General features: G+C 40.9%; 1 protein-coding gene across 1 annotated transcript; it reads right to left on the bottom strand.

The window, feature by feature from the left end:
- Positions 1 to 104: 104 nt before the first annotated feature.
- Positions 105 to 21,861, bottom strand: rmp24 (ribonuclease MRP subunit p24). The gene is made up of 5 exons (XM_083925558.1): positions 21,758 to 21,861; positions 15,527 to 15,549; positions 14,947 to 15,167; positions 1,619 to 1,812; positions 105 to 1,239 (listed from the first exon to the last, which is right to left on the bottom strand). Exons 1-5 carry the CDS (start codon positions 21,850 to 21,852, stop codon positions 1,077 to 1,079), a joined length of 696 nt encoding a protein of 231 aa, XP_083781684.1. The 5' UTR covers positions 21,853 to 21,861; the 3' UTR covers positions 105 to 1,076.
- Positions 21,862 to 23,325: the final 1,464 nt, after the last annotated feature.

The following is a 23,325-nucleotide window of genomic DNA, read 5'->3' as shown; positions in this document are numbered from 1 at the left end:
AATATTCAAGCACTCATTTCACAGAATATAAATGGCAGAGTTTCATAGATTGAAGGGTTTTATTCAGGGAATCACAGCGTAGGTGGAAAACAAATGTGAGGTATTTCAAGATTTAAACACATACTGTGTACATTGAACAGCTAATGGAAAATGTGGTTAATCAGGCAGTACAAAACACAGTTGATATAATCAAATTATGTTCTTAACATAACATTCTGAAAAGAGGAACCCTTAAAAAACACATAGCAAAAGAAAATATGAAAAGAAAATGTAATATCTTGACTTTCAATAAGTCTTTCTGTACAGGATTTAGGCAGATGCGCCTCTTCAATGTAAACAGCAACTGATGAGTCCCATTTTAGATGATAATTACAAATATCTTCCCTGGTGACGACGCACAGTTTCAAAAGCATTTGCATGCATGTACAAAAAATACAACATATATACATTTGCCAAATTAATGTACACAGACATCTCCCCACTGGAGAGGGCCAAAAAATAAATACATTCAAATACAAAAGTTTTGACATCAAGAAACATGAATACGAAATAGTTTATATATATGTATAATATACATGTTTACTTGTAACTTTAGAAAAAAAAAAATCTAACTGGAGGGAGGAAGGATATAGGCATGTAAACCAGCTTGTCATGCCACACACGCCACCACAGAACACAGATGGGTTTCCTGCAAAGTTTTCAGCCATTTGATAAATAATTACTGAATAATTCCTCAAACACTCCTCTTCAAATAACATCCCCAGTCTAGGAGATTACAAGGGGCGTGTGCTAAAGCAGACAAAGACGCATTCTCCTCCAACTGTCTGAGCAGAAGATGCAGTAACCCTGATTAACAGTTGAAACAGCCGGCCCACTGCTCCCAGTTGTTGCATTCAGGATACCAGGACTGCCATTCCAAAGAGCCCAGCAATAGCTTTGTTGGTGGGCAAACTGTAACCCTTACCACATCGGCTTGGAAACCAACGCTCCACCTTAGCCTTTGGTGTAAACGGGTTACAAACATGGGTCAAACCCCTTGTTTTTTGTAAGAGTTGACATAAAGACAAGGGAGCAACTCAAAGTGAGGAGAGAAAATCTTTCAAGCCCCCCTTCTTACTACCCTGTTTGTCCTCTCGCAAGAGTATCTTGCTGAGACCCTGGACGACCCAATTTTTAGGTTTGGAAGGAGACTTGGAGGAGGAAGATGAGCCTGACCCTGTGTTAGAAGAGGTGGAGGACCTGCAGAGAGAGAGAGAGAGAAAGAAAGACAGAGAATGACAGAGAGAGACAGAGAGAGAGAGAGAGAGAGAGAGAGTTGGTAAGGGAGGAGAAAGAGGCAGAAAAGGGGAGAAATATGGAGAGTTAAGATACGTTAATTTGAGAATTTGTTGGTTGGCAAGAAATGTTAAGAACTATATGATCTGGCAAGCATGATCAACACCACGTACCACCTGTACAATTGGCTGCAGCGCTCTTAATGCTACGTAATCATTCAAACACTAATGGGCCTGACAATTCATCCTCTCAGATGTCTGTGACACCTACCAAGTTTAGTCGGGGAACGTTATGTCTTAAATTCTAGCTCAGAGGGTATGAATACCACCTTAAAATAACTTACCTAGGTGTATGAGAAGGTGTCTTGTCTTTGCCAGGAGTCTTGGGGGTTGTCATGTTGGCTCTGGAGGTCGACTGTGGGGTCTTGTGTTTGCCAGCACTCCCCGGTGTGCTGTGGGTCTTAGAGAGGGTAGCTATAAACTCCCTGTTTATTCCTTTGTGTCTGGATGTCATATTGCAAGTGTGGCAGGTGGCCATCTGGGATAAGGAAAGGAAAAGAATATATTCATTAATATTGCATGGCCTGCATCTATATTCCTCTCATACATAACAAGGTTTTTCCGGTGAAGGCACATACAAGCTCCCCATGGGGATATTTTGAAGGGAAATTCAGCAGGTTTTCTTAAAGCTCCTTGAAACTACTGCTGTGTAATACTAATGTATCCAACTACTGCGGTATAGCTACTTAAGTGAGGGAGGGTGAAACGTGTCATTTCAGTTATTTACAGTTACAGTTATTTTTTTAACAAACCCAATGAAACCACAGCTGACTCTCTGGGACACAGGAGTTAGAGGTTTCTGAACATGGATTGCAGGGACAATGCCCACAGGGACACAGAAAGCAGGACGAGCTGCATCAGGCAATGCGGCTGTAAAGAGAGGCGTTCATATGCCCTGGGTGACACTGGCCGGCCTACAGCATCACAGACGTCAGACTCATCTATTGCCATCTCATAGCGAAGAATAGTTCACAATGGGGTCCAGGGAATGATTCACTCAACAGCTGAGACTCTTTCCACTGGCCCCTCCCAAACAGCCCTGAGATTATTTTACCCTTTAATGTTTATACAGAGATGAAGATAACTGGATTAGTTAAAACAAGATGGGAAACATTGAATTAGCCTATGAGAGGGCAAGGTGGGGCTGTTGCCATGCAGTTTCACCCATTAAGGGTATGGGTGCTATAAGAGTCGTCAGCCTACTCAGAAAGTCTTTTTTTAACAACAACTACTTCGGCACAACAGTTGAGTTTACACTTTACTGCGCCTTACATTTCAAATTCTGAGCAGTTTCCTGACACAGATTACACAATGGAGCTGTAAAGATTAATCGATTAATCAGTTAGTCGTCAAATATTTTATTAATCACCGACTATTTTGATAATAGATTCATTGGTTTGAGTCATTTTTTAAGACAGAAAAAATTGTAAAAATACTCTGATTCAAGCTTCTTAAATTTGAACGTTTTCTGTTTTCTTTACTCCTCTATGACCGTAAACTCAATAACTTTTAGTTGTGGACAAAACGAGACATCCAACTGATCAACCAAGGAATTAATCGACAGATGAATCGACAATGAAAATAATCATTAGTTGCAACTTGCAAGTAACCCTATCATTCAATACCCTATATTAGGAACGCAGACACTCGTGACAGTTACGAGAGCTAGCTGCCCGTTCATGAGATCCTCGTGGCATCCCACTCCTGACTACCACCGTCTTATGTCCCAATAAAAAGGCATAGTACATGTGGCTAGACTATGGCTGGGAAAGTATGCTCCGTCACCAGGTTAATTACAGACATTATCGTACATTCCCAAACAGATAGAAAAGCAGCATCTATGGTAATCACCACAATCACTCTTTTACATTCACAACATTCTGCTGATTCTCTCATTAAACTGCTACCCAGTATTCACAACTAAGACACTAACACAATACAAATGCAGATAACAATTCAGAAGCAGTCACATCATCTCAGTGATGAGTGAAAGTGCAAGACAAGCTAAAGTGCTACAGAAGATTAAACTGACTCTAGTACATAATTAAACTCTTGAGCAAGAGAGACAGTTACACTTCCCTCACTGTCGAAAATGTAATACACCGTTAAGTGCTATTTAGTGTCGTCTGAGGGCTTTTCTTTAAGGACCCCCCCCCCCAAACTTAAGTAACTGCAGAGTTGCACAAGCTTAAAACTGGTCAAAGCAAGCCACCACTGCATAAGTCAGCAAGTCTGAGCCAAGCTGTTGACAGTCCTGAATGCTGATGAGACGGAAAACTCACCGACACGAAAGTAGCCATTTCAGATTCTGACAGGTGTCTGTTGGAGAGCGTTGAAGAGTTGGGTTTCGATGTATCGGGAGTACAGAGTTCCTCTTTCTTTCTACGTGGCCGTGTGAGAAGTGTTTACTACACCAGCCTGCATGGCCAGCTTTATACACACCAAGCCCCAGCAACTGACCCGCCCATCTTTACAAAGGGGATTGGGAGCCACTCCCCTTTGTAAAGATGGGTGGGTCATCCATTGCACTGTCAAAAGGGTCGACTGCTCTGTGGGGCAGCCAGCACTCTGCTGCCGCTTTGTCAGCGGTGACACTTGAACCCAAACTGGACTGACTGTTGTTTGCAAAATAAATTTGCCATATAGGAATAAAAGAAAGAAAAAAAAAGTCAGATCTTCATCTAAGCATCTCCAAACACATGGAAGTATGGTTAAAATATATTGTTGGAATCCAGAAAGAGTTTAAACATTTTTTTCCATGTAGAATATATCAGGAATATTTTTTCTGTACGCACAGTCATGTGATGAACGATTCCTATTTGTGTGCAGAAATCTGATTATTAAAGTCAATTAAAAGCAAGGAGGATAAAATATTATTTATAGTGCAGCACACATAAAAAAGAGAGAAGTGAGAATTTCAGCAAAATAACTGATAACTTAAAATAAAAGCCCTTTTTGCTCAATCATTTCTAAACTCCTTCCTTCACAGTGAAAGAGAACATTCAACAGTTAAACCGTCTTCATCAAACTCATTATCTCTCGTCTTGAAGTATAAAAAAAAGACTTAACAACTCAAAGCAGCTATGATGATGTTGAAGAGTTGGAGCAGCTGTTTTTAATCCACTGAAGTTGAATTTAGCTGGAATGATGAAAATGTTCAAACGTATCATTCAGGAACAGATTTATGTAATATGTATAATATTTCTTAATACTGCACAGACAAGGGATGCTACACTGGCACGACTTTCTCGTAATATGGAGGCATTTCGGAGTAGTGGCCTATAGTGAGTAGAGTGACCCTCCACTGGAGCTTTCTAGAGAAGGGTTGGCTTTCTGTGTTCAGGTCTATAGGAGGAAATGATATCGATCCTGACCTTTTTGACACTACCCCCAAGCCCAACATTGAATTTCTAATGTTTCCAGAGTGTTCCGGCACTTTCCTTGGTGGAGAAGTAAAGCATCAATACTACACAGTTCAAACACAGCCAAAATACCAAACACATTTCTCTAAACATCTGGGGAAAGGAACATTTAGGCTTTAGAGTCCCTGCATGCATTAACTCGAGGAGTTTAAAAATCTTTCTTGCCGCTCGACTCTGACAAGATTTTGACAAACAATAAAGATTACAAAATATCAATGCGATGGATTACTTAATCTGTAGCTGTTATCTGTAGTGATACCCCTGAAGGACATTTTAACAATTGCATGCTTTGGAAATTGATTGGATTTGATGTGTAACGTAATATTTGTAGGCAACAGGCTAAAATGAGTTTGTTTTTAAAAAATGGACACCTAAGTCTTGCTATACTTATTTTTCTTAGTAAAATCAGTAAAATGCAAGTTAAGGCTGTAGTAATAGCACAAAATAACTGATTTCAAACCAGACACCTACATCTTTACCACAATTGAATTGTCTAGTCTCCACCTGATAACACAAACAGATAAGACACACTTGTTCTTTAAATGTAATAATGCACATATTCCACAGTGCACATGCATCCTTCCAATTATCACCTCCTTCCTGTCTACATCTATCTATCCATCTAAACATGAACTTTAAATTGTTGTGATTAGCAGTATTATTATATTTTACACTCTGTAGTTGCTTTATTGTTATTTTGAACCAGTTTCCATCAGCACTGTCTGTTATTTCCTGCTGCAATAACACAATTTCCTGTTGTAGATCATTAAAGGTTCATCTAATCAAACCTCAACAGGAAACTGATAGTGAATACTCAAACAAGAACTATTTGTTCCCCAGGTATAAATGGCCCTATACCTGCTATTGTAACACCTACTGGAAGTGATCAGGCCTGTGGACATTAAGGTAACAGTGTATATTGTGCTGGTTTGAACTCTGATGACTCTCCAATGATTGCCAAGGGAAAAAAAACACCTTAGTATGTGGCTCATAGTGGAGAAGAACAACACAGACAAACAGCTGGCTGCAGATGGATGTTTACAACTAGAATGACCTGCTGCTGTTTATCCTCTCGTCCTCTAGTTACCACTGGTGGCCCCTCTATGACCAGCTGGTCCGAACTCAAGCGCTGATATGACAGGCTCTAAGAAAAGAAACCTTTCCTCACTGAAGGTGCATGTGTGCATGTGTGCGTGTGTGCGTGTGCATGTAAAAGCACAGTGAAGGACTCAACGCTATGATGGTGTCAACAAAGTGACACTGTCCACTCGAAAACAACAATGATGGTATGGCGACAAGTCACGAAAACCTGAAATGAAATCCCACCCATCACGTGTACTCGCCTAATTTGCGCTAATCCCTCGCCATGCAGTGTTTGCACTTGGAGGAACACACGTGAGCCAGTGCCACAGAGAGATTTGACTTCTTGTCTGTTGATCCTGGGAGCAGACAGGCCTAGACAGAGGCCAGTCAAGCATATGGAAGAGGATCAACGACCTATACACTGCTGGGGGAATATTGTTCTTTGCAGAAAATTGGACTTCTTGTTCTGAAAAATCTATGTACACCATATGGTCAGAGGACGAAAGCATGACTCTTCATTAGGTTATTAAAAATCAAATCAATCGTACAATAAACACAGTGTATTTTCACATTGGGACAGCCTTAGGGGTGTAAAGACACTATCTGGATCGATATATTGACTATATTGATCAACAATCCAATATCATCAATGCAATGTGAAAATATTGAAAATATCCTCGTTAAGATACATCTTTATTTTGGTATTCCCTCTTTATATTTATTCTTTTTAGTTTAAGAAAAATTGTAATTGTTTGGAAAAGCTCAGCAATATGATTGTCATCTCATACAGTATTTTAGTTTATTTTTGTTATTTCATACTAATCTAATTTATTCGCTCCTATTTAGACAATCTATGGCGCATGGTCTCAAGTGCATGGGGCAAGTGGATTCAACTCTACTTTTGCTAGCCAACGGAACCGCTGTGCTCTGAAACTCATTATATTCGATGGCTTGCGCCGCGCCACAATGGCTTTTCACTGCACACACCTCGTTGAGATCGCTTTGCTACTGCCCCCAAAGTTAAACTACGCTGAACTTTGACCCCCACCTGCTGTGAAAAATACCTGTGCGGCCGATGAAATAGGGCAGCTAGCCCACCTCTTTTTATTTACATCCATGGCACAGACGAAGCCCACCAATAAGGAGGAAAAGCTACTAGGATCTGAGCTCCCTAGACTGTACAACACAAGTCTGCGGTCGTATCGAGATCTTGGCTCGGACCCACACCTTCTTCGTCCTTGCTGGTCTTCTTCTTACTACCCAGTGGCGGTCGCAGCTCAAAGTCGTAATAGAAGCGCATATTCTGAGTGCAAAGGGGTTGTATTTAGTCTCTTTGTAAGTCATGGGTCTTTTGGGCATAACATGAATGTAACCAATCAGAGTGTCATCTCCCATTCCCTTTGAAAGCCAAAAGACAGCAGGTTAAGGATCGACACCCCCTAGTCAGCCTTGACCTTTAATCCTACTCCCATCCAAACAAAAAGAGGAGCCCTTTGGATTCTGTCTTACACCTTAAGCATGCTTGTGTTATATAACACATTATGGCTGTTTAGCTCTGGAATGTTATGCATGGTGCATTGGAATACCAGCACGTAATGTTCATCCCTTAAATCATAAAAAAGACAGCATTCAATGATATATACCTCACTAACAACCCACATACAGGGATACAAGTATGACTTTTAAATGAGTAAAAGAGTGCAAGATACACCTAAACACACCAACTACTCTATGAGATTTTTCAGCTTGGTGTCATACAGTTGAGGCTGTGCCCAGTTGACCACATGTAACTTAATATTGTGGCAAACGAGAGGACTGGAGTCAGAAGTTTAACACCTCTGAGGTTCTCTTGTGGATAAGTCTGAACCTAATCAACACTGAAATCATTGCATCTGCTGTCTGCGACCTACCGGCTCTTTTGTGTCACACCCCTCACGTGCATGCTTGAGATTATATGTAATATTGGTTTTGAGCATTAGAAGAAAATCTGTGAAATAGTGACACACAAACACACACAGACCGACATAAAGCAATTCTACAGATGGACCCTTCCTTCTATTAATAGCCCGGGCTCCATAAATACCTCCCTCCCTTCTTCCTGCTAGAGGACAGCTTGGGCTGATTAGTTTGACCTAGGCAGAATGACACCACCCGTGAGGAAAAGGATGAGTAGCATAACAAGAGTGAATGACAGAATTAGATGCATATACGCATCTCTGAAATGAATATAAGCCTGACAAAAGTTTGCAAGTGTTGAATGTTGATTGTGTAGCAGCTTTCAAAATGCCTGTGTCTGCGTGTGCACTTAAAAGCACCACATATCTGCGTGCGCTGTGTGTGAAAGTCATTTGAGAACACATCAATACGACACAATAAAGCTGAAAGCAGAAGAGCAGTCGGGGGGATCAGGGCAGGCCGGGTGTGATGTCACAGGCAGCCACTTAGTCACAATGTATGGGGGCAGGCTGCCCGGAAAATACACACAGATACCTGATCTGGATACAGAGTTGCTACATACTGATATTTTTTTGAAAAAACAATGTCATATCTGTTTCTCTCTATATCTCTCTGTTGGTGGTGATAAAGGTCACATTTTTTTTTTATCTTGCATCACAACAGCAGGTTTGCCTCAAAACAAACCAGAGCAAAGCCTGGAGAAAAGATATCTTTAAATAATGATTCATCGAGCAGGACTTATCCAGTTAGCCAGATCACATAAGACAATGTTATTCATGATGATTTAGGGTCCTTTGTCTCAGTAATTCATAATATTAAGTGTTAAAAGAACATCTGGAACCCAATGAATCAGCGATATCTCAATATGGAAAACGTTTGATAAGGTTTTTTTCAGACATAAAATAAAAAATATCCTAAGATAAACTGAGAGAACAAATGCTTCTTGACACCCCCTAGATTTTATCTCCACGACTAAAGTCATAGTTACATTTAGAAATGAACCCCTGCCTAAAGGCTGAGTGTACTTACGCAAAATTAAAGGTCACATATGCATATGAAATGCACATCCTTTCCAGGGTTATGCTTGGATTTTGGGTTTCTGTTAAAACGTGTTTATATGCTTTATTGATCAAAAAACATTATTTTTATCATACTGTCTGTCTGAATATACATGCATGTATTCACTCTACTTTAGCAGTATTTATACAACACCTCAACCGGCTTTAAAATAATAATTAAAAAAAGACATGGAAATCTCACTTCATACAAAATGGGACCTTGAAATGTTTCCACTGACAAAATCTTTGCATTCTCTTTTCATTATGAGCAGAAACTTCAAACAGGCTTGACATTTTCACGAGGTACAACACACTACTTATTAGAGATAACTGCAGATGATATGATAAGGTGGGCATGACATAAAAGGTATTACATTGTGAGAGGCTTGTAGGCATGTGGCCAGTTCCACACAATTTAGATTTATCAAACAGAACCAGGGGTATGTGTGGCTTCGTAAATCTGGCAATAATCAATAAATAAATGCTGCATATTTATGTCTGTGCGTAAACGCAGTTTTAGTTGTGAATAAGCACATAGTTTTATGCATCTGTCCCTGGATGATCCAGCTGGTGCATGAGGGTGTAGCTGCATTTTGTGGTTTAGGAATAATAAAAAAAATTACAGCTTAGAGACAGATACGGATTTGGAGCTCCTACAAAAGGTAACTAATGGCACATGTGTGGCTTTATGACAGATAACAGTTGAATACCATTAATGTGCATGCGTGCTGTGTTGTCAGTATCGGTTACAGGAGCAATACACTGCAAACGCTGATGAGTGATGATCCAAAAACTGAACAGTGGCGGCTTCCAACCCTTGACACACGTGCCAACTAACAATTGCGCCAATAGTAGGGATTGCCAAGTTCCGGGGTAGGCTTTTAATAGTGGTGAGAAATGAAGAGCGGCAAAGAGGCTAATTGACAGATGACATGTTGTTATGGAGCATCAAGCATCATGTTCTATATGGTGTTTACCCTGTGAGCTGGGCTACAAACATGATGACAGGCAGAGAGCAGTAACTGGTCTTAGCCCAGGCTTTATTGTGTGTGTGTGTGTTTGTGTGTTCAGCCTGAGTGCGTGTGTGTGTGTGTGTGTGTGTGTGTGTGTGTGTGTGTGTGTGTGCCGCAGGAAAACAAACCAGTATAAATGCATTCTGAAGAGATATGCGTGTTACACTATGCATGTTTTTTTTTTGTTCACGCCAAGGTTTCATGAGGATGTCAGTCACAAATCCAGCTGGCATGACTGCTGCTTCCATTGTATGCGATGTTAACGTGCTTAAAATACTTCAGTACACACAAGTCCCTACACACGTGGGATATGAGTGAATGTTTCCAGTCTCCAGTGTCTAAAAAGCTCAAGGCCACTACCACTGTTGCTGGTGCAGATTCCCTCATGGACTTTCTCTATCCAAACACGTCCCCCTCGTGTCATCCTGTCACTCGCTGCCAAACCTCGAGGTGTCAAAAGCCTCGGTGGAGCTTTTCCTGTTCACTGAGGGCAAACGGAGGCAAAGCACCAGCCAGACATCTCTGTTTCTTGTCATCTCCTTATGAGGCACATTCTAGAACAACATTTACTCCAGTAAAGATAAATATGACAGGGGGATGTGGTGAAGACAAGAGAAGAAAGATGACAATAATGTGTCTTGGGGGGTAGGGGGGGGGGGCAGTTCCAAGAGTTGAGGTAAAACGCATGAGGAGAAGAAGGGGAGGGATTGGAGAGTGAACAGGGGATGAGAGGATGAAAGGTGGCCAGTGAGGTCAAGAAGAAGTGTTGACATAAATTACAAAGAGAGGCTGGACTCACGTCACAAAGAAATGGCCCTTCTGGGAAAAGGGAAAGATTCTTCAATCACTTATGTTCTGTCACTTTTTTTTTGCATGCCTGGTTCATCTGTTATTCTGAAAGCAGGTGTTGTTTTACAATGGCATCGTGACTGCACATTCAGTAAACATGCCTATCCATCTGTCTTGGAGAGAAAGGATTTCTTCTGGTGAGCTACTAGGTAGGATCCCTCTTTATTTCCCAAGGAAGTAACTGTTGGGTTAAGACACTAAGCATAAATTAATAACACAACATTAATGTATATGGCCACTGATTTTTTGTTGTTGTTGTAACAAACACCTCTGATGGGAAGTCAGGCTCGAGGAGAAAGGACAAAAGCATGGAGGAGGTGGAGGAGGAGGAAGTTCTATCTTTCGCTCCATTTAGGGTCTCTACTTCTCTTGTGGGGCTACAGTCCAACTTATTGCCATATTTGCCCAGCATACATAAACATAGCCGATTTATATTTATAGCTACACAGAGTTGGCGAAAGAATATCATCTACACAGAGGGCGACACATACATATATCCCAAATGTAGAGAAATATGGCGTGAAATGAAGGGGATTTGCACCCTGGAACTGTACACCACCCTTGTGTATTAATGTCATTGTGCATCTACTGGTCATGTGTATATGCTTATATTTTTGTTAAGTCAGGGACATATTGCATTAAGCTCAACACATACATTTACTACAACACAGTATGTTATAAAGTATTGAAAATGACACATATTGCAGAAGTATCGTTTGGAAAATGTACTATTTCATTCACAGAAACTGGAAGGACATTATGAACGCATCGGGCCTTAAGAAACTACTTAAACTATTACAAATATAAGATTAAAAAAACAGTCATGAAAACAATTAGCTCTTCAAAGTGTCCCACACAACACCCCCCATCCAGAGCATCCCAGAATAGTTTTTGACACTTGGAAGAACAGCGAAGACGCAAGCGTGGATATCTACATCTGTAAACACTCACACCTTGTTTTGAATAAAGGTCTGTAGAAACCTGCACAGATAAAAGGAATGAATGTGACAATAAATTTATACGAGAGGATGTTTTGATTAGTGAAGAGTCATAAATCTTCCACTTCTTGCTGAGCGCGTCACGTGACTAACGGTAAGAAGAGCGGAATATTGTGTACACAGCCATAACACTTGACTCTGGCGTGCTGAAATAAAACAATAAAATGATGAAACGCTAACAAAAGAACAAATTAAGGCTTCAGGGTCACTGTCGTGTGTTATGTCCCGTCTGGGGACATGTTTTTTTTTTTCAAAATCAGCACAGCCTCTTCTGAAAATAACAATTACCACAACTTTGAAAAAAGAAATGATTCTATTGCATCTGATTACCCTGTTACCCTAACGCTTATATCTTTAATGAGGAGACGACTGGATGATAATCCCTTTATTCAGGCTCTTGTGCTGAGCGTCTCACCCTGTCAGGGTTGTTTTGCTCTGTTCATCAGCACGGAGCTAGTGAGGCAAAGACAGGACAGCGGTCCACATTCCTCTTATCTCACTGCTCCACCACTCTGCATTTTAAGGGTATCAACTCGCTATCACCCCTCTGCCAGGCACAGGTGTATGCTGTCTCCGATATGTGGCTGGACTACAGGCGAATGACCATGAGAACAGAGGGTAAAAATACTGTGAGGACATGCTCGGGGTGTATTGGGTTTACTAGCAAGTCACGTGACGAACGATCATCAGCATTCTTCATCATGACCAAAACACTGTTGACAAATGAGTAAGTGCACAGTCACAGATGAGTGTCTGTAAGAGAGGCCTTCAGGGTACAACACACAACACAGTTATGTTAAGCGTTTGTTTGTGATGAGTCACGCAAGTTAAAGTTAATGGCTTTAAGTCTAGGATGGAGTTGTACTAGTTATTCATAATTCTATCAGCATGTTTGTATGTAAATTCCTTTCCAAGGTCTTAAGAGATATTAGCTAGATGTAAACAAGTGATTTGAGTGGGTTTTCTTTGAAAAGTCTACCTGACATGACACCACTTAACATTATATATTATCGCTAATAAAGATTCTGGAATGAGAACATTTCTGCCATTAGCATATTTCCTAATTAAATCATGTTTAATTAGGAAACATAATTAGACAAAATCCATGATGGTGTAGCACTAATGCTGTTTCAGATGCAGCGGAATATTGCTTTTATTGTTAAGACTGTAGATACATTCTTCTATCCAAGGTCAATTTGGATACCTTGGGGTAGGAAAGCCCTGAGAGGCAAGTGAGATTTTTTCTTAGCTGATCCATTTTCTAAGTCTGATCTAAATCATTGCACTGCCGAAATGAGTATTGCAACAATAAACACTTAGAAAAAAGTCATAAAAAAAGTTCTTAAGTCATTAAAACACAGGAGAGAAAACAATTTGGATCAGACTAAAAAGTCTCTTGTCTCTCAGGTTTTCTGTATTGGGGCCTATGTAAAAAAAGAAGATTGTTTTCATTTGGTTAATTATTTCATTAGTATATTATTAACATGGGTGCAGATCCTTGGGGGCACGCAGGGGACATGTCCCCAACAGTATAAAGAGCATGTGCATGATAAATGCTAAAAACATAAAACACTACGTCAAGATTCTCTCATATCACTTTCTCCAGGTGACTTCACTATCAGACCCTGGATCTGACCTTCACCATAGAAGTACAACAGGACTGAGCACACAGCCACCGCTCCATACTAAATCATGTTACAAGATGACAACTTTTTCTCTTGCAGTTCATTATTTGACTACACTTGTTCACCTTTCTATCTGCCTTCTACTCCTCTTTTCTGTTTCACTCTCCTGGTATTCTCTGAGTCATCCACTTCTCTCACTACCCTTTATATTCCTGCTCCCACTCTCCATCTCTGTCTCCTTCTTTGCCCTCACAGTCAACTGATATATAGTGTGGGTTCAGAGTGCCTTGTGCGGTGAATACCTGCATATTTAATGAACTATACCAGACTTTAATGAGGCAGCAGCATTTCCACTGGAGCTACTCTTTATTAGGGCTGATGTCAGATCACCAGAGGGGCTGGTGACCCTACTGCCACAAGCTCCACCACTGGGCTTATCAGCTGGCCAAAATAAGCTTTCCATTCAATCTCTGCCTGGTGCCACATCCATTAAGAGAACAGTTAAAAAGGACTCCTATAGGGTCGGGTGTTATGGACAAGATCTTCTATCCCGGATCCAGGTCATTCCATTAATCTCAATAAAAATATATATTTCACGATATAGTATGTTTTCTGGTAATTCAGTAAATAAACAGTCTCTATGAAATAAGCACATAATGCAGTCTGTTTTTGTATAAACTGTGTGAATTAAATACTTGACAAATGAAAAGTACTGAGTAGTAGCCAAATTAACTTAACTTTAAGTGAAATTATATACAGAAAAAAATACTATATCTATTCCAGCAATGCACAGTTTATGTTCACATGCGTGTAAGCAAATGGTGTGATGTAAAAACAAAATCCCAATCTTCAAACTGCGAAATTTGAGTAAGTGTGTGCTTGTTATTATCAGTTTAGATAATGTAATTGTCTATCTGTATTTCTTTATATAGGATTTCATCATGATATGATTCCATTGAAAGATGATAATTTATACTGGATTACTGCCCAGCCCTAACCCGCTTTATTCGTTTTGGGGGCTGTGGGAGGGAATAGACGAGTGTTGTAACGTCTGGCTGCATTAGTTCTCTGACAGTTAAGCTTAATGGGACAACTGTAAAGGTTGTAATGATGAGTGGAGCGTCATAATAAAACCAGACACTTTCTGTGGCATGAATACAAATAACTTCATCAGTCTAAATGTCAGCAGTCACTGGATGCAATACATTAAGAGACAATGCAGGCCTTGTTGTGTTATAATAATAGATAAATGATGTGACATATGTTTGATCACGTCTGGAAAATTCTGTCCCTCCTCCTTATAGGCTAAAGGTCATCACCAGCTACAGAATAAGTGTTCTACAACAGGGCTGATGTACATAATCCTCAAAAATTCCTGGTGTAAATTAGAAACTGTGACATTACACAGTTTTCCAGCAGTAATTATTCCTAAATATCAGCATCTGTCAGGCTATAAAAACCACCCAGCTGCCCGTACCTTCCCTCAGCTCAACACCATATAGCTGAGGACACAATTCAGGCATATGCCCCTGGTGTTTCCCTACAAGGACAATATGCTGCAGTGCAGCACAATACATAACCAGGTGTGTTAGTGTTTTGTCTCCTCACCAGTACGGAGGAGGACTTTCTGAAGCGTTGCAGCAGATTGTTCTGCACCAGGCTGAGTCGTTTGCCCCTGGCCTTCCTGCGCAGGACGCTCTGCACCCGCGCTGATGGACGCTGCTTGGGCCGCAGCCGCATCCGGTGATTGTCTGGCTGCAGCCACTGATAACAGTACGGACACACCAAGGTGCTCTGCAGCAGACAGGAGGATTTCTGCTGTGGCGATGCTAAGAAGAAGAGAGAGAGTCTGAACACAAAATGGCAGCACTACTTATTGATGTGGTTTTGGATGGCATGGACCTGTGCGTGTGTGTGCACGTGTGTCTGTGAGTGTGTGTGTGTGCGTGTGTATTATCCCACCAGGCAGTCTGCAACAGCTGGCTGACTCAGTGTTTGGCTGAGGGTTTAGTGAGGTTTATCAACCTTGACAAGACTGTGACAAGGTCCTACCTACTACTGCATTCAGCTCTTTGTGGCTGTGAAACTCTACTGCATCACTGATGAAATCATGCCAAAATGAGTTTAGAATAAAACATATAATTTAAAAAGTAAGATTCTTCAAGGATGTGCAGGTCACTTAACTTACCATTAGCCTTCACAGGCCTCTGCCTAGGGAAGAAAAAGAGGAGACGAGATGAGACATTTGAACAGATGAGAATTAATCAGCAACTGAGTATAATGTTAAAAACAATTAGTACAAGATAATAAGTAAAACTTTAATAATTACAGCCTGTCTTAAATAAATTAAAGTTTTTGGGTTCTCTAAAATACTGGAGAAATGCATTTATAAGTAATTCAACACGAATATTAATTTATTTCAAAATGCCCTTCTCAATTTGCATAAGGATAGTTCCTTACACACTGGAAACATGTTAAGTGATGGAGAAAGGATATTTGGAGTAATTTTGTTCCACATAATTGAATTACTTTAGTGAAAGAAATTGGGCATTTAAAAATTATGCTAAATACCTGCAAATAAACACAGTACAAGGTCAAAACTCTAGTTTTCAAATAAAGTTTGTCAAGCAAAAGCCTTTCCCATTATGTGGAGTGGAAAACATGCGACCGGACAAGCACACAGGGCTCTCCCAAACAGGGGGAAAGGACAAAGCTCCACAATATTTTTTCATGCCTCCAAATTTGGAACGCTCACAATGAGATATCTGTGCAAACATTTTAACTAAGCCACTGCTAAGTCCAGCTAAAATTAGCCCTGGGCTTAAATCGATGAGGGGAAATTTACTGTCCAGCTGCACGTGTGGCAGGAATAGAGTTGGCTGTTTATGGAGAGGAGGGGGGGGGGGGGGGGGTGGGGTGGGGGGGGGTCGACTTTAATCTGGCGTTGACCTGCTGGCTGCTGCTGCGTCTGGCAGCAGTGGTTTGTCGGCGCTCTCCACTTGCATTCCTAACAACCTCACATGTGAGATAGTGCATTATATTGCTTGGTATGCAGCACAGGGTGAACAAGAGTTGCAACATTCCGTATCTGTCATCGTTCATGTCTGAGTCACTGTCACTTGACACCCCCCCCCCCCCTCAATTTATTAATCAGTGACTGGACTACAGATTATATAGAAGCCCTGTCAGAAAATATTGGAAATGAAGAACCGTTGTTCTCAGCGTGATGGATTGTGACTCTGTAGGACAGATAATGACTCGCAGGCCTCTAACAATTCCCGGAAAACCCTTTTGTAAGTTGCTAAGAAACCCTTTTTCATCATTCTTAGCTGATACAAAAGTCTTTTTTAGAAAGGTTTGGAATACATTTCCTGAGGAAGCAGCTTCACTGTTGATAATCAATGATCATTAGGTGCACTTGACACCACTGACAAATACATTGTGACTACACAAAACGACATAGATTATTCATTGGTTTGCAGTAGTGAAAAAGTAAATTCTAGACTATGAACAGACCCCTGATGACTCAAGGGTAAAGAAGGAATTGGATTCTTTGGGAGTTTTGCTTCCCCCATAATCTTTCTTCCCGCTGCCCCCCCGATGAGCCAACACTCAGAAACTGCACACCGCAAAGACCTCTTCCACTGCACTAATCTTATTATCATATTTGTCATGCATCTCCTTTTAAGTGCACACTTAGTGGTGGTGATGAACACTGAAGATATGGGCCATACATAATGAACTGCTGACGAGTGGGAGATGTGATCAAGGGAGCCTACAAAGATGCAAAGGGATGGGGAGTAGGGGGCCTTGTTGGATACAGTGTAATAATATAATTAGAGACAGAAGTGCTGGCTGAGGCAAAGTGGGCAAAATGAAAAGCACTGTGAACGTTTTATTGCTACCATCAGGGAAAACAGTTTAACTGCTGGCATATTAAAAAACATTCACTGGTGCTGGTAACTCAGATATTTAGACACAGCAGGCGGGCTAGGTAGTGGTGTGGTCAGCGTCAATTAGTGAACACTCTAGATATTGTATCCTCCTACAGCATAGACTGGCAGGGTTCCCATTTATCAGCTGGATGTGACAGAGTAAGAGGCCAACAGGTGCCTCCCAGTCTAGAGCTTGCTTGTGCGGGTGGAGAAGTCTGCTGGCTCCTGCTGAGAGGAGCCGTAAGACGATAGATACAGTACCAGGGTAGATGAGCGCGAGTAGTTTATAGGTTGGGTGAGGGCAAAGAAGTCTCAAGAGCTGCTGGCAGTGGGGTGGGGAAATGTATTGACCGATTTTCAAATGTGATGACTATCCCCCCATAAGGATGAATCATAATAACTTTTGCAATTCCCTGAATTGATTAAGCACCAATGTCTAGTCAAACTGTCAACGTTCCCGTTGACCTCAACTGGACTTTGTGTTTGGGGCTATTTAGCGAATATTAGCATGCTAATGCGATAAACTAAGATGGTGCACGTGATATAAATGTTCACGCTAAACACAGCTATGTTTATGGATGTGAATTGATAAGGTTTTATTGTTACCAATGTCAATATTGATTCTGCTTTATCAATTCCCTTATTGACTCAGTGAATTTTCTGTGTGAAAAAAAGGTTTTACGCACAAACGCAACTGTTTTATAATCTTTGAGTGTGTATCTCTGTGAAATATTCGTAAAGCATTTGTTTTCATTTAGGTTTTCTTAGCCACATAAAAAACTCCTTTAAGCCTAATGTTATTTTAACAGGATATATACCCATGGTGACAGGCGTGCTCCTAGGTTGGGAAGCAGTGGCACCTGTGTGTAGAGCGTCAGATGGCATTTTACAGACATTACAAGCTGCACTGTTGACCGCTTTTATTGTGTAATGAAGCCACGCTTTGAGCCGTCTTTTTTCCTCTCCGCCATGACTCCTTCTTGTTGCACAACATTGTTTTGCAATGCACGCAAAAAAACACGCCAGCATCGATAAGTTGATAAGCTTAAAGGCGTATATGATACTAATGGATCGGACAATAGGTTCTCAATGCCCATCCCTAGTTATGTGTGCATTGTGAGCATCGCAGAACAGCCTCACAGAGCCGCTAGCATGGCTTTAGGATTAAACAAAACATGGCACTTTGGGCTCTGGGAATCATAATGGTCATTTTTCACTATTTTCAGACATTTTACAAAATAAATTAATTGACTGAGATATATTGTCAAATTATCCTATATAAAACAATAGTTGCAGCCTACTCTGCTTTAATTATTGCCTGCGCAACACAGACCTTCACAGATGTATCCAACCTCCAATACCATTGGCTGATATTCAATTTTCTCTGATATATTGTATCAACATAGACAACATGCGGGTATGAAGAGATATACAATACAGTATTTAATGCCGGACAAAAGCACAAGAGGCTATTTTCAAGCAGACTCATTGTGATATTGTTTGTCCAGCAGACATCTTGCATATTTTGGTTATCAGAACACTGAGGCTCCTGTTACCGCTCACGCAACTATGATTATGAACTTACTGGAAAACAGTTTCAGTGGTCTGGCAACTTGAGCCATAATGAAACTGACGTCAGTTCGCACACAAGGACAAAACACACACATGAAACAAGCTGTCACAGTCACTAAATACACTCTGAGATTACCACACACAAATAGACCGCTAACATTTGACTGCAATCATTTCATGACAGCCTTAACTAGAAGTCAATATTTCCTTTTTAACAGAAACCAAGAACAACAAAAAAACTTAAAAACAATTGTAACCCTGACACATACAAAACACATTCAGTCATCATTGGCCTGACAGAAGGCGAAGACAATGGCAGGAGGCAGTGGCTTGATCGCCAATATGTGTAGTAGTGTGCGAGCGCTCACATGCATGCACTAACACTCCAGTGATGCATGACCAAAACCATAACTGAAAAAAGCAAAGACACTCGAAACCCCCAAACTAAAACATTAACAAACACTGACTTTGTATGCCAGCTATGTGATTAGATGCTGAAAAAAAACATTTTCATTTCCCCCTCATTTAACTGATCAACTGTGTCCAAGACCTCTATCTGAAATGTTCATTCTTAACAGTAATTTCCCTCCCGATACGCCTTCCATATTATCACTCTGGCTGGAGATTAAAATTAAGTAGTCTATTAGATCACCAAACTTCGGGCGGCTGCTTATTGTGTCTTCTCTGCCAAGCACACTGGCATGAAACCAACCAGGGCATCCAGCCTGTGGTCTAAACTTTCAGGTTTGTGTCTTTCCTGCTGGACAGATGGTCATAGTTAAATGTGGTAAAAATGTTCTCTATAACCACAGCTCATCATAGCCAGGGAATCTGGGGAACACATCAACGTAGCGAGCAAGTAGCAGTCGGCTAACACACATCCGTAAAACGACCCTGACTTGAGGTTTCAGCATTTAAACCTCTGTTTTTGTTTCCATTCATGGTTCTGCCCACAGATTTCCTGGCTCAGGTGAAAGAGAAAACATGCCGGAGGAGGATACAGGGAGATGGCTGGGGTCCAACTCAAACATGAGCCACAGGAGTCCATACACACACACACGCACGCACTTTACACGCATTAATACCCACATAAACTATGATAGAGAAAATTTGAGCATACGGTACACCTCTGAGTGTGCAGGGTCACACACACACACACACACACACACACACACACACACACACACACACACACACACACACACACACACACACACACACACACACACACACACACACACACACACACACACACACACACACACACACACACACACACACACACACACACACACACACACACACACACACACACACACACACACACACACACACACACACACACGGATTTCTCCTGAAATTACTTTCAGCTTTCCACACAATAAGGCAATCACCACTGTGTGGGATACGCCGTCAGAGCAAAATATGGAATAAATTCCTATGTTGGCGAAAGCAAAAAAAACTAAGCAGTGAACTGTACATGATAACACAAAATTAGAAACTGGCATTAATTACTGTTGTGCTTTATTCTAATAGGAATGAAAGGACTTGACTACCAGAGGCTAATTAGATAGAGACAGTTGGGAGCGACTTTGTACTCGGGGTGTTTTTGACAACCTTGCAGAAGATAAAGGAGGAAAGGTTTACAGACTGTCTGGCTCTTCTTCTCGATGATTAGAGGGATTGTCTTGGCTTGCAGCACTTTGTTTTCTTCGTGTTATTCTCATTTATATGCTTGTTAGGAAGGTGCTGTGACCTCAACAATGCAGTCTATCACTCTGCAAATGCATCAGCCACTAGAACTAAACAATCATTATTCATAATAAGAAACACAATTCAATGTTAAAAATAAACAACTCCCATATCTGCTGAGTTAATATTTACCAGCCGCGACAGCAGAACTAGTATCAAATCGGGAGGAGACAACAACTGTAGTGGGAACTACTTAAGAGGCAGTTTGGAGTATCTTTACAAGGTGTTCATATGTCTGTCTGTGGCCAGATTGTCACCGCAACAGAATCACAACCGTGCAAGATACAGTCAGCAAACATTACAGGTGTGTAGTTGAGATCGAGATGAAGGTCAAGTTTAAAAAGTGGGTGTGATCCGAGAGGGCAGGAAGTAGGGAAGGGGCACACAACTTTACAGCCCTTGCCTGCTAACCATGAAAGATGCAGTCACGGAACTTTACATTTTTTTTAATTAAAAAAATCGGTAAAGATAGCTGTTGGTAAAGTGATAACAGGTGAAATGTCAAATCTGTTGTAATATACCACTGCCTCTTTGTGTTACTAACATCTACAGAATTAATTTGAGATAATGTTGTTGTTGTTTTCATTTGGACTGTTGTAAGTATGTAGACATTACTCTGGGACAAACTTTTGATTCACTATATTATGTTACTACCATCACCAGCCCATAAACACAGGTATAAACCTATTAGCAGGAAGTCAAGCTATTATATAAGAATAAGCAGTCCCTTCATAACTGATGTTAAGTCATGTCTAAGTCTCTTTCATTCTAAATTACAGTCTAACCTTGCTATTTAAATTATGTCCGTTGACAACTGGCCTGTTCATATTGTCAGCCCCTCAAAGGTCCGTTTCTTTTTGTTTTCTGTTGTGTTAAGTTTGTTTATGCATGTGTTTGTACACGTAGGATACATCGGCTGTGTGTGTGTATATGTATATCTCGTATGGTTTCATATGCAAGCTACTGTTCACTAAGTGAATGTGTAAGTTATTTGTTTAAACTCAAAAAACAAAAACATATTAGCAGGAAGTGAGCCGCTAAGACTGGTCGAGCGCCTCCACCTAGCGCCTTTATGCTGCCATTACAACAATACAGGACACAAAGTTGGGACTCGGCTGTGGAAGTCACATTCATGCAGGATTTAAATCAAAGTGTCTTACAGGAAGAACCGGGACAGCTCCGGACATGTGTCCCTATACAGCAAGGACGCGTCTAACAGAAAGCTGGCTGACTTTTCTTCAAGGAGAGTCTTCATTTTCCACAAAGTAAACCGTGACTGGGGACAAAAACTGCAACTCCACTGAAAATACCGCGTTCAAACGTCTTCCGGAAACGTTAAAGTAACCAATGAGGTGCAGATTGAGGTTTAAAGAGCGTCCGCACTGTTGTAGATGTGTTAAATTTAATCTAGATAACGATATCGCTGCGCTGCGCCTCTGCGGTACATCCGCGCCGCAATTCCACGTTGGTTGGGTCGCAATATTCTGACGTAACTCGCGGTGCATCACGGGAGCTTGAGTAAATCAGACTGTAGCCTATTGTGCGGTAGATTACTATGGCATTTACTGTAATAGACTTTTGTCTTATACTTTCTAGTAGCCTACTTAAAACATTGACTTAAATTAAATAGAAGGAAAATATTAGCCATTAAATAAAAACAAATGTGAGCTTTTTCATTCACATTAAAAAAAAATAATAATTAAGGTTAGGTTAACAGTCTCAGTCTGGAGTCAATAACACTTGTGATAATTGATCAAGCAGAGTGACCTACAGCTAAACTCATTAAGCTACACTCAGACTGCGTTTCTGAGACAAGTCATTCATTTACGCAACCTAGGATATCTATACTTTGATGCCATAACTCCTTAGATCTGATTGGACAGAAAGAATCACCAATGTGAGACGATAGTGCGCTATATTGACATCCTTATTGCGCACTAACAAAGGGTTCTTGAGTCCAAGAACACATTAACCAATGCCAACCGACAAGGACTCGAGGTAGCCTATCCCTTGAGTCTACAAAACTCCTGCAGGATCCAGAGCAATTACTTCATCGGGTCTAAAAGGAAATTCTGCTGGGAGGAGAAAGAGCGACAATTTGAAATTATATATCTTGGAGCAGCATCAGCAGAAGCAGGGAGGGAGAGCTTATAAGTGCGCATCGATGGGTACCCTCTGGGATGCGGATATCTAATGAAGCAACCCGGTCAGACACACGCCAGCTGGACCAGACGCGAGATGACAAGACATAGGTTCCAAAGAGGTTTCGTTCGACACAATAGATGATTTCATTCGTCTCTACAAAGACTACAGATCCTGCTCTGCTCGTCGGGGTGCCCAAGGACTGATCGCCGGACCGGTGCGTTTTACGCACATCTTTCCCCGCAATATCACCTTTCTATAACGGTAGGTTATTATCACATTCATTTATGTCAAATGCTCCAATTTTAGTCAAAGACATAATATTTAGTTTTATCATCGCCCCTTATAATTTACCACGCTCCCAGTGAATCCGAGTTAAAAACAGAAATAGCCTCTGCCGCCATCATTTCAACTGTCAAGTGATTTTTTTCCCTTTGCTATTATGTTAACTTTGGCATACTAAAGTACAATAGCTTATATAGAGCATTGAAATTAGGTTTTACAATACACACGGTCCTACAGTATTCCGCTTTTTATAATGAGTTTATGCTTCCTAATATATTTTGTATATAACATTTTGCTGCCG

Source organism: Echiichthys vipera (assembly GCF_963691815.1).
Source record: "Echiichthys vipera genome assembly, chromosome: 13".
Lineage (NCBI taxonomy): Eukaryota > Metazoa > Chordata > Actinopteri > Perciformes > Trachinidae > Echiichthys > Echiichthys vipera.
This window is presented reverse-complemented; position numbering and strand designations above follow the sequence as displayed.

Bases quoted from the DNA above. Each gene is read 5' to 3' on its own strand.
- rmp24 (XM_083925558.1), bottom strand. From the start codon at position 21,852: ATGAAGACTCTCCTTGAAGAAAAGTCAGCCAGCTTTCTGTTAGACGCG. The intron at 15,550-21,757 runs GTAAGACACTTT...TTTCTTCCCTAG, and splicing joins GAGCTGTCCCGGTTCTTCCT to GCAGAGGCCTGTGAAGGCTA. The intron at 15,168-15,526 runs GTAAGTTAAGTG...TCTTCTTCTTAG, and splicing joins GAGGCCTGTGAAGGCTAATG to CATCGCCACAGCAGAAATCC.